The sequence below is a fragment of the Formica exsecta genome, unplaced genomic scaffold, assembly GCF_003651465.1.
Source record: "Formica exsecta isolate Colony F162 unplaced genomic scaffold, ASM365146v1 scaffold247, whole genome shotgun sequence".
Lineage (NCBI taxonomy): Eukaryota > Metazoa > Arthropoda > Insecta > Hymenoptera > Formicidae > Formica > Formica exsecta.
Window position 1 is genome coordinate 988,569 of NW_021849743.1, and position 12,514 is coordinate 1,001,082.

A 12,514-nucleotide genomic window follows, 5' to 3' on the forward strand; every position below is an offset into this window, starting at 1 on the left:
CTTCTCACGGAGAGAGGCGCAAAAATTCGCATTACGCGCGTGTAAGCGTGTACACGCACGGATCGAGAACACGAGTAGGAGAGAATCGGAGCGAGACGCAGATAGATCGCGATGTCGCGATTCTCCGAAATTACCCTCGTTAAAGAAACGCGTTGATGCGATCGCTTTCGGGGATCTCCCGAAGCGTGACCTCTTTTTTCCGGGGCACAATGTCGGTGTAACTGTAGACTGCTTAAGAACAGTGGATGACTTTTTGCAGAAAAGAGAAATAACAATAAGAATATGACGTGGGGCATAGGAAATTTTAGACGATGACAATTCGAGTTTTATGTAGTTTTTAGAAAAATATTGATATTGATGAATATTTTATTTTACGAATGTAAGTGTGACAATTATTAAAAAGTTATTATTAAAAATTTACATTAAAAATATTATTTGGAATTTTATAATAGATTATTTGATTAGTTCTCGTGCTACATTTTCATGTCATTTGTCATTTTTGCATATATTATTAGTATCTATATCTTTGTCATATCTCAGTGTCTAAGAAAGAAAAATAGATAGAAACCGAGAATTCGATCGTTAATCCCGATATAACCGAATATTACGTTACGAGATAGCGAATCAATAAAAAGAGATTAGAAAACAATTGAGAATAATAAAATGATAAGAAAAATACTGATCATAAATTATATATATATATATATATATATATAAAATATTAAATAATTTACATACATTAATAATACACCATAAAGTATTTCTCATATCAATTTTGTTGTAATTTCTCTCACGCGTATAGGACAAGATGTAAAATCGCCGAACATCTCTCCCTATATCGAGACACGTCTCTTTGCAAAAACTTACGAATCTTCGTCTGCGTGCCGCTTTTAAATGAGCATCATCTATCAGGTGCAATGAGGAATTCCCACGCAGGCGTTGCTACCGCCCTTCAGGGTCAACGATCTCTTTAGATATACGAGCGGGTCATGCGAAGCGATTAGAACTACTATTGTTCGAGATTTCTAATAGCGGTAGCTTATTTCTGGAAGTAAGTTATTGCGCGCGAGCGCGTTGTTCGATAAATTTTCGGAGTCATAATTGGTGTGCGATGAAGATGATTTCAATTATATTTGACATCTTTTTTCTCTGTATTAAATCTCTCGAAAGGAATAGATAAATGTAGCTACTTTATATGTGTGTAACATTTGTACAATAACATTCTAAGTTGACGTAAGAAATTTCGTAGAAATAATTTTTAATCATATTTTTTCTTCTCCCGCGTCTATTTTACATTTCAAATAACGTTACGGGATTTCATTAAGACTCCTGTCGTCATAAATTTCAATCACATTCAATAATCGGCTCACGGATAATTCATTTGAATCTCGCCTGAGCGCGGCATTATCGTGAAAACAGTATGGATCCTAATACGGTGAATCTAATCCGAGAGAGAGAGAGAGAGAGCCAAGGCGGTCCCCCTTAAGTAATAATCTTTATCACTACGCGCACACACGCCACTATAGAGGAGCATTGTGGCAAAGGTTTTATTTATGGAGAACCTAAGATGATTACGGGACGAGGGCACTCCTAAATGTAGTGTGGCACCGACGTATGAGAGATTAGTGTTGCGCCACAAAAACGCCTACCTAACTCGCGTTTCCGTCGGGACCATAAATCCATTTGACTCTCTTTTGACGGGAATACGCTTAAACGCAATACCTTCGACGAAGACAAAAAAGAAAAGGAACGTGGGTTATCCGTAAAGGATCACGTACCGTTATATGCGCGCCGATCGTATCGCTGCACTTTCGCGATTATGCAATATTTGCCAAAGAGTAAGTTATTTTCTGACTTACGGCCTCTTTTTTTTTTTTTGTAAGAGGTACTAATACATATATATTCCTTGCCTCTCATCTTTCCGACCAATTATTAAAAAGTTATTATTAAAAATTTACATTAAAAATATTATTTGGAATTTTATAATAGATTATTTGATTAGTTCTCGTGCTACATTTTCATGTCATTTGTCATTTTTGCATATATTATTAGTATCTATATCTTTGTCATATCCAGTGTCTAAGAAAGAAAATGTACTTTAGAAGGACTTCTGCAATTTAATCTTACACTCAAACAATCTCGGTTCGATTCAATTAAAAAGCCTCGATTTTCGGCAACTCATCCTTTTCGATTTTACTATTTCTCTTATTAATTTATTCGCGAAAAGGTGATGTATAAACTATCAATTGAATGTAACTGACGCGCGTATGGAGTGCGTAGAGCTCATTTTGCCGCAGTGGAAAAAGGACGAGAAAATTCCGAGTAGAGTCGTAGAACAGGTAGAAGCGGAGATGGCCATTAATGACCGCCTTGAGATTAAATAAGGAAAACAAAAAGGGCCTAGGAACGCACGTAACGATAACTTCCTCTTGTTTCTCTCGCGCGCATCCGCGATATCGCGTCTTTTTGCCGTTAGTAGAGAACTTACAGGTCAATAAAACGCGATTAATGACTTTTTTTTTTTTTGAGCGCTACATCCTTTATTCACGCACTGACGTAGTGCGTGAACGTAAAAGCTAAAAGAATGCTTTAAATGAATACGTCGTGACGAGTCGGGATTAATTAACATTTGCAAACTTAAAAAGACACGCGGTAAATTTCTATAATATTTTATCAGCAACTATTTATATTATACAGTTTTCCCTATATTTATCATAAAAATCTGTGTGGTAAATTTGATATATATATATATATATATATATATCCCTCTTCATCGTCGACGTTACTCGGCTCTTACCGTCTCCACTTTCGAGCTTCTCTTACAAGGTTTTCATTTCTGGATTATATCTAGAGAGATTCCGTGTGCCATGAAGACGGCTGTAAAACCTAAAAGTTTCAAAGGAGATTTTCGGAGACGGAAATTCTTCGGATAACTGACCGGACGATTGGTATCTTCCTCGAAAATATTTACGCATTAATAGAGATATAAATAGTTCGTTCCGAAAAGACAGAACCTGTTTTAATTAAATTCTTTCGTAGACGGCAATTAATTTTCGTTGGTTTTTTCGTGATTATAAAATTTCTCTTTATCGGCATCACAATCTCATAAAGTGTTCTTGATCAATTTCCCATCCAATACAAAATGGAAATATACATATATATATAATATGTAATATTATAAATACGTGAAAGGTAAAAAAAAAGTAAAAAGTTTTGTAAGAGGTACTAATACATATATATTCCTTGCCTCTCATCTTTCCGACACCCTTCGCGAATGATCGCGATCGTGATATCGCGTATCGACGGTCAGATCCGTTGAAGATTGTGCACTAGTCAGTTGTGAGAATTGAAATTATAACAAAGATTGATACGTATATACGTTTACAATAATAATGATGCGATGCCGCACGAGATATATTATAATTTAATTATAAAAATCAAATTTAATCTTGAGATTTTAAATGTATAATAAATTTATAATAATATAAAATAATATATAATAAATAAAAGATATCTTTAAATTAAATTTTTTTCGTTAATTAATTATATCACAAGGTAAATAAAAAAAATGTTTTTTTATTATTAACGTTTAATACAATATTCGATATCGAAAGTCCTTGAAATTCTGGACTTTTCCAGATAAGTAAAAAGCGACTGGCAGACAGATCGCAGACGCGCCAAAGATTGATAAAGTATAACGACGCTTGCACATATAACTTGAATGTAGGTGACGGGTTAACGGCTTCTTTCTAAACAATATTCTGTGCCAACTGATAAGTGCAACGATCGATCAGTGTGCATGCTATTTTTATCTTGCGCTATCACGAAACGTTATAGCCATATAGCCCTAGCTCTACTCTCATGAAAAAATAATCGACTGCAGCTCTCGTATATATAGGTGACTAGGAAATTCATAAACGATTGCCTTTAGAAATAGCGCAAACGCTTTTTCCTAATATTTTATCACAAACGATGATCAGAATCGCTGAGATTAATTTAATTAATAATTTAATTAGAATTTAACGAAGTAATCGACGAACGACGTGCTCTTTTATAACTCATTCAATTATCGCGGAATCGCGAAATTCATTTTCACACTCTGTGATTTTTCTTTGTTTCAGGAGTAACAAGTACCTGCAAAAATCGTCCATCAGCCGCGTGTGCGCCGTCGGAGGTTTTTTCATTAGCATTCCGGTCTTCCTAACCGGTAAGAACAAATTTGGCTTTTATTCGTCGAATTTTATACATGTGAAAATTATATAATATAATTTAGAAATATTGTCGAGTATAAAACATAACGAGTTATAAAACAGACTTGAATGTTCAGAGATTAAATTCTGAAAACGCATCGAGATACAAATTTATTTGTCTCGTATATTGTTATCGGCATCACATGATTTATTAATCCCGCTTGTGTACACGACACGTTGTGATCCGCAGGCATGATTCTGTACACATTCATCCAATTCCATTCGACACCGGCGATCGTCACGTCGGTCTTCATCGGCCTCGGCATCGTGTTTTGCGGATGCGCCATGGTCCATAACGTCTTCGTGTGGCAGAAAGTGAGTGTGAGCCTGAAAATACATTTTTTTTTTTTTTCTTTTACCTTGCCCTCCTCTTCCTCCTCCTCTTGTAGGACAACTTAACGGCGTGCGAATTCTTTCGATCATCGCGATATACGGATCTCCATCGTAGCGCAGATCGCTTCTCTTTATTTTCTCGTATTTCACGACCGGCGATGCATCGCCCTGCATCTCCCTCTCCCTCGTTCCTCCTCCCCCTTCTCCATCGGCTCTACACCCTTAATCTCTCCCTGCCGTGCCTTATTAGCATATCCCGCAACGGTCGATGTCATTATCACGCTATTATTTACGTCGGTGATCATTCTACCGTGTAATTCGATTCCAAACTGGATCCGTACGCAGGACGTTGTGGCGTGCGTGTATGCGTGCGCGAAGTGGACGATGGAGTGTAAACCGACGTGTTCAACGTCGAGTTTTCGATCTGTAAAAAAAGAAAAAGGCCGATAGCAGGATATCTATTTTACGCTCGTGTGATCCTGTGGGATGACATCTCGCTCTTTATACGTTATGTAATAAAGCGGAAGATTTTATATGTAACTGCACTCGTCACGGCTTCCCATCGTCGCGTCTCCCCGTGTGATAAACTTCGCCGATACTTTGCCGTTACATAAATTGCACGATGGAGAGATGATTTTTTTTTTTTTTTTTTTTTTTTTTACCTTCTTCCGTAATGCTTTCGACAGTGCGCGATAAAGGTCTTCATAACATATTTACGATTTAGTATCGTTGCTGTTATTTTTTTTGTCTCATTTTGACAAAATAAAATTTGAAGGAAAAAGCAGAATTTATGTATTTAAAATCAGATAAATATCATATTTAAATACGAAATTATGCGTTTCCAAAATTTTGATATAATCGAGTTCCTCTTTCTCGAGGAGTTTTAAGGTTCCTGATATATTTTTAAAAAAGTTTCGATAATTGTCTCGATATTTTGGCAAAAATCGTTTCGAAGGAATTAAGAAATAGCTTGAAAAAGATGAAAATATTTTTATTTCATTATCTTGGTATGTGCGCGTACATGTATCGTGTCCGATGTTGCGTCAGACATTTCGAGCGCCAATGACACTGACCTCCTAATTCCTGTCACGCGCACGCACTCGTTCACGCACCTCGAGTTTGCGCGAATTCCACAAACATGCGTGATTCAGACTCTCCTGCTGGGTCGCGCTTTGTAAACATTAGCATCCGTTTATTCACTGAAATATACATCAGTCTTGATATAAAAATAACTCCACTTTCTCTTAATTAAATTTATAAAGGCTCTGGAATTAAAGTCTTGTTTTCAACCTTCTCTTTCCTTCAATTCTTCCATCAATTGCAGTTGCTAAATCAACCATTACGTATATTCGCCAAAGTATAATTATGTCTAGATTTTTAATGTCTAGAAATTTAATAATGATTTAATCTCGAGAGAGAATAGCAAATAAAATTTCGCTTTAAAATCTATCTACTTTAAAGTAGATAGATAACAATTAAAAAAAGATGATAAGCAGATTAAATTCCGCGCGTACATGTGTTTCGGGGAATCTTTCCTGATATCACGCCTCCCTAACTGTCCCCCTCGATAAACCTCATCGAGGAAGAAGAAACACGCAACAGTTCACTGGATAATCTTTCTTTTCGTGTGATCCACAGGAGAAGACGAATGCGGTGAAGGCGTTCGCCCGCGAGCAGTGCGAGGCCGCAGCGCAGCTACAACGTCAACAGCAGCAGCAACAACCCTATCAACAGGCGCACTCGCAGCACCAACAACAGCATCAACATCATCACCAGCAGCAGCAGCAGCATCATCATCACCATCAACATCAGCAGTCGCAGTTACGACCGACGCTGCACACGAGTTCGAAAATCGGTGGCGGCTCGATGACGGTTCATTCGACCACTAGCCTACTGGCCCAATCGCCTCGCGGTCTCCAGCATTCTTACCAGCATCATTCTCATCAGCACCATCCTCATCAGCAGCGGCACGTGTCCTCCATGTCGCCGCCGTTATTATTATCGTCACCTCATCCCGCGTCGCAGCATAATCACCTGACGCACCGTGGTGCCGTGGCGGCCGCTGCCGCTGCCACGCCACCGACGACGCCCGGCGACCGATCGCCGCCGAGCCCTAGCGGCGTCGGCAGCAGCGGCAAACTCAACAGGTCGCAGCATCTGCCGCGCGAGGCAAGCGGCAGTATCAGCCCCGGCTTGCCGGCGGCCACGCTCGATCTCAGCAGCGCCGCCACTACAAACAGCCCGCACGAATTGTCGACTCTCGTCTAAAGATCTTGATGGAGTGTTAAAATAACTCCAAAAGTCAAAAGATCCACGAATTTATTCGAAGGGAGTATTCTTTGATCGATCGAAGGGATTATCTCCTAAGCTGAAACGTCATTTGTAAAAAACGGATTTTTAAATTTGTTTGGAAATAAACTCCTCAACTCATTTTAGATAGATTTAGGCTTAAAAAATATCGAAGGATGGGAAAAATCTGTATGAGACTTTATTAATCTTAATATATCGGTCATAAATGGAAGGATTTATGCCTAAACCGTTTTATATAAATCTGCACCTTAAGAATCGAACAATCGTGACGCTAAATGCCTAATTATGTATAGATAGAATTGATGTTGTCTAGCAAGAAGGGACCAAAAATTGCTGACTAAGACTGTCACTGTTTATTTTATTATCGCGTCATCAATGTTACCGGCATATTATGACATTATGGTGCCGTCATCGTCAATGTCGATTAGTGTTTTTATTTTGTTACAAGGATATACATCTCTAAATACTGCTTAGGCCCATCGAATTATCTTAGGTCTGCTTGATGATGATAAATCCTCGAAACTTTTTGCCCACCGTGTATATATTATCCACGAATCTTCGACCAGCGACCGCCGGAAGAATACCGCTCAGAGTCTTGTTGCCGGCAATTTATTTTTGGGGTTCGTGCGTTTGGCAGACTTAGTCCCGAGCTTAAACGTAACTATACGTAACGTTATAAGTGGCGTGAGTGCGAAAATTAAGGGACTGAGAAAGGGAAGAGTTTCGCGCCCTTCGTAACGCGTGCAACACGAAACGCCGAAAGCAAAAATGCCAGTTGACTGAATTCTCCCGTATACTTTATTGATCACCTGAATAAAAGCACGAAATACAAGGCTGATATTTTGTCGGTTTAACTAATTTTTTCGATATAATGCATTTTTGTTTTTTTTTTTTCATTGATTTTACATATTAATATTACTGATGTAATTTCTGTTTTTAATCGAATTTTAACGAAAATATCTGAAAGAATTTCTGTCGAATTTATCGAGCAAAATTTCATCAGTCGTGTCTTCGTCTAACATCCATATTGTTCCGGCAATTACCAACGGCCTTGGAACCTATACTCTCAACCATCTTTATAGCCCGGGTCGTTATACCAGTATTACTCACATCAATTTTTTTGTTTCTTCCCACCGGTACATAATTCTCTCACATAGTCAGAATGTCCAAACTGTCTTAATCCTGCTAGTATTGTAACTAACATGATATAATGACTTGCCGATAGTGTTAGTTCCTGTTGACCTTGACGAGCTATACATTTTTTTGCATACCGCTACAATATTCTTGAGCAGGTTTCGCCTGTGCTTAACTATTTATCAACGCGTTCGAAGGAACCGTATATATACATATATGTATATTCACGGAGAAATTCCACGCCGCGTCGATGTGACGCGAGGATCCTTTCGCCGGACGAAACTTGCCGATTTATGCTTTCTTTACGGCTCGTATATCCCGCTATCAGCAGCGAGAGCGGCAACAGGTTCCTGTAACCTGTTGCGCAACGTTGACGAAAAAATTCCTTACACCGAATGCATGTTGCATTTGTGCGTCGTAAGTATTTTCTGGTTACCTGATATCATTCTCGTAATATATATCAGATAACCGGAAATGAAATTCGTGCAGTTTCCCATATCGAGAATATAAAGTTATAATAAAATTTTGGCAAACAGATTTCATTCATTGGAATATACACACCTTTACAAAAAAGGGATTCTTTTTTCATGTTTCAAATTTATATGATAAATATACGAAAGTATACCGGTTTTATTCACGCGCGCGCGTATGTCTATATTTTTTATTAAGATAATATAATTTATACTAAAAATGATTCACTAAAACCACATGAAATAATTACATTTCGACGATCGCCGAGAAACCCCGATTATCCCGAATAGAGAACAAATATAACAAAGTACAATGATTGAAATATATTTCAATATATATACAATAATGTATACATACGTTAGAAATCCCGAAGACGAGAAATTGGCATGTATGTGAATCTTGCCATGTTTTTACTTTTTATTATTATTATTTGTACTTATCTTACAGAACCTCTAGTCCTAGATTACTTTCGTTCACACGGAAGCATAAGACTTTAGAATTCTGATTAACATTATAATTACGCGGTTAATAAGATGCTTGAAATTTGCGAATTCGATATAGTGGTGGAATTGAGTTTTTATGTTTCCGCGAAATTATACTTTTTAAGAAAAGAAAATTGTATATGTGTGTGGGTGTGTGTGTGTGGTGTAAAGAATAAAAGAAAAGTTAATTAAAATAAAATACGCAATAAGTAGCATATCAAAAGCGAAAGAAATGAAGAATCATAATAAGAAAAACACGTATCAATAGGCCTTAAATGTCACAAATCCTGCAACTTTATTAATCTACCATCAGTATGCAACAAAATAATTACCGAAATTAATTACCCGAATTAATTTCTTAGTCTTTGGATATGTTAAATAACTTATGAATCAAATATTACGTCCCCTTTGTCAGCACGATTTTAATACTTGAAAGTTTCGAACTATAAAGCTGCTATAAATTTATATTTTAAAAGCGCATTAAAAAAAATTAGGTTTATAATTTTATATTATTAATATGCGTGATCGTGTGAAGAGTTTGTTGAAAAAAAAGTCGTATTTGCTACTTATAAATAATAATAAAATACCTGAGTATATGTTATGTGTGTGCACGCGCGTATCCGAAGGAAAGAAAGAAATAATGTGAGAGCTTCCGTCTTTACCGCAAGAGTTCAATTTTCACTTTGATTGCTGAAACGAGATGTGGTATTTCGCATCAAATTTTAGTATTAAGCATAAAAGATATTATATTTCATAATTTATGGTATAAAAAAACCTTTCTTCAGATATAATAAAAGTAATATTTGAGATAATTTGAATATACAACAGTATCTTTGTATAAATTTGGAAAATATATTATAATGTTTATTTTCAGTTTGTATAAATCTTCATACTTTGCGATATATGTATATACATACATTTGCGATATTTATAGTAATCGCAATGTAATTTCCTGTACAATTGAAAAAAAAAGAGAAAGTAGAGAGAAAGAGATTCATCATTTACGGTATGTTGCACTGAACCATAATATGAACAGTATAGTAATGATTTACGTAAATATGTTCAATAATCCATAGATGTGACATAACATACTCTCTTACATAGTTCCATATTCGAGGAATTACGTTCTACGAAACTATTGTGGATATAGATATCATGCAAAAATACAATATATAAAAAAAGAAGACAAATATAGAAAGATAAAATTTTAAAAGTATATGATTGCGCTAAAAAATTAGCGAATTTTGCACTCGCGAACATAAAAAAAATGATTATATAAAATGTCAATTTAAAGGAAAATGGAACTTCTATTATGTATTACATATTGTGCAAGTTTGAAAATTTGATCACGATATTATTATCAACATTTAAGATCCGAAAATGTGCTTTATAATTATTTTACGTAATTGTTATACTGTATTATACATCTTAATTTTTTTTGTACGTTTTGTACATTTGATTGGATAATTATCGAATCGATCGATTTGAAAAATTCGTTAATATTCGCAGTTTATATCTAACTTATGAATCGAATTAAAAACGCATCCTCGAGACGAGAATATTAATAAACTTTTATTTGCATGACATTCAAGTAAACTGAGAATGGCGGGCTAAATATATATGTACATAAAGGAAAGAATATATACGAGATATATTCTAGAGATGTGTATTTGAAACGGGCAGGGTAAGAAACTGAAAATATGTAAATTGTTTCACCGCATTTGTAAGTAGTGTAGTAATAATGCATTTGCAAGTAATAGTGTGTAACTTAATCATGCGAGTAAGTTATTCGTGTTGGGTCCATATATAATACACATAGTACAAAAGTGTTTTAGCTTTATGTACTGATAGTTATGTAATAACAGTAGATGTACTTGCTATGTGTAATTAATTAAAAAAGAAAAAATAAATTATTCTGAATATATACTGCGTAAGCTATAAATAGATTATTTTTAATCATAATGTAAATATTAAATTTTTTTCTGTTTGCTCATGTTATAATATAATACAAGACAATGTAAAATTGTTTGCTTACATCAAACAATGATAATATTTTGCAAGTTCGGAAGGTATTTGATTCTCAAGGACCAAATTAGTAGAAAAAATTCATAGTCGATTTCTAAATTACCATCATACTAAATAAAACGGAGAGTAAGTTTTTTTTATTTTAAAAAATGCTATAAAATTTATATATACATATTACTGGTTTTTTTTTTCCGTTTGAGAATAGATCTAATAAGAACACGATATTATACACTTTTTTGCACGAAATATTTGTACAATTAAACGTACATATTATTTGATTATAATATATACAATTTGTTGAGAAAAATATTACAAAAGGAGAATTTATGATAGTTTGGACACAATTTTTTATCGCTATATACATAATATGAAACTTTGCTATTACTTTGGAGGGAATCTTATCAGATTAAATTTTATTAAGTATGAAGCCCCAATTTGATGCCTTACCGGCATTACCATGTCTATTAAGAACTCCTTACATCATTAATGGTAGATGGTACTCTCACCTCAATACCATCTAATTCTTCAGTCATTATGATTTGGCATCCCAATCTTGATCTGTAATTGAATATATTTCGAAATTACAATAAATAACAATGTTTTCAAAATAAATAGTGATAAAGAATAAATTGAGTGAAATAAAATTTACAACAATTCTTAAGGAGAAGTTGTATAATGAAATCAGAAAAAAGAAACTGAAACGTTTGATTTGAATAACAAACAAAAGGAAGTTTGACTTTGATATGTTTCTGCTAAAGGCAAATTTTATTCCCTTAGGAACGTATGACATAGGAAATGTATTAGATGCAGGAAGCTAATTCATGAATAAATGTAGTAGGCATTATAATGTAAAATTTGGGGAGTGTTTTCTCCTGTTTATAGTCTTTTATCAGCATAAAAGATATTTCTCAACAAGAGAAAAAGAGAAAGAGTTGATTCAAATTTTTAAAACGTACGTATCTGTTAATTCATATGCCAAATCCAACATATCCGTTTCCTCATCTGTAGGTTTGTTTGGAAGATTATCATAAACATCCTTAGGAAAAATTAAATGACACGTGCTGCATGTCAATGTTCCTTCGCAAGCACCTATATTTTCAAGATTTTCCTTCATGCTTTATCAAAATAATGCATAATTGATAAGAATAAAAGAGTACAATTTGTAGAAATAAAAGTGTTTTCATACCGTAACCATCCAAATCGATGTCATTGTTCACAACAATGTCTAAAATACTATCTCCTATTTTCCCTTTTGCTTTAATCCTCTCTCCACTGGCTTTAATAAATGTTATACTAATCCTGAATCAAATAGCATTTATTTTGCATTTGACATTTAAAAGATCATTTCATCTAGATTGCATTTAGAGAATTTAATCATTCTTACGCATTTACAAACTAAATTGTACGGCATATAATTAATTATAATTATAACGTAAATTTTAATGAATTATGTATTTACATTTTGCTAAACGAAGATTTAGTCTATCTAAAAAAATTTATATAAATATT

The 12,514-nt window shown here is 34.8% G+C and overlaps 2 protein-coding genes across 2 annotated transcripts in view; one reads left to right on the top strand and one right to left on the bottom strand.

The window, feature by feature from the left end:
• The window catches only part of LOC115236216, a 20,247-nt gene extending 9,343 nt beyond the window's left edge, over positions 1-10,904 (top strand). Inside the window, exons 2-4 of the mRNA XM_029808519.1 lie at positions 4,122-4,207; positions 4,441-4,565; positions 6,222-10,904. Of these exons, the coding sequence (XP_029664379.1) occupies positions 4,122-4,207; positions 4,441-4,565; positions 6,222-6,851 (841 nt within the window). The 3' untranslated portion in view covers positions 6,852-10,904. The remainder of the gene's footprint in view (positions 1-4,121; positions 4,208-4,440; positions 4,566-6,221) is intronic.
• Positions 10,905-11,104: 200 nt separating this feature from the next.
• The window catches only part of LOC115236217 (adrenodoxin), a 2,511-nt gene continuing 1,101 nt past the window's right edge, over positions 11,105-12,514 (bottom strand). Inside the window, exons 2-4 of the mRNA XM_029808520.1 lie at positions 12,192-12,304; positions 11,962-12,094; positions 11,105-11,563 (exon numbers count right to left, since the gene is read on the bottom strand). Coding sequence (XP_029664380.1) covers positions 11,470-11,563; positions 11,962-12,094; positions 12,192-12,304 — 340 coding nt within the window. The 3' untranslated portion in view covers positions 11,105-11,469. The remainder of the gene's footprint in view (positions 11,564-11,961; positions 12,095-12,191; positions 12,305-12,514) is intronic.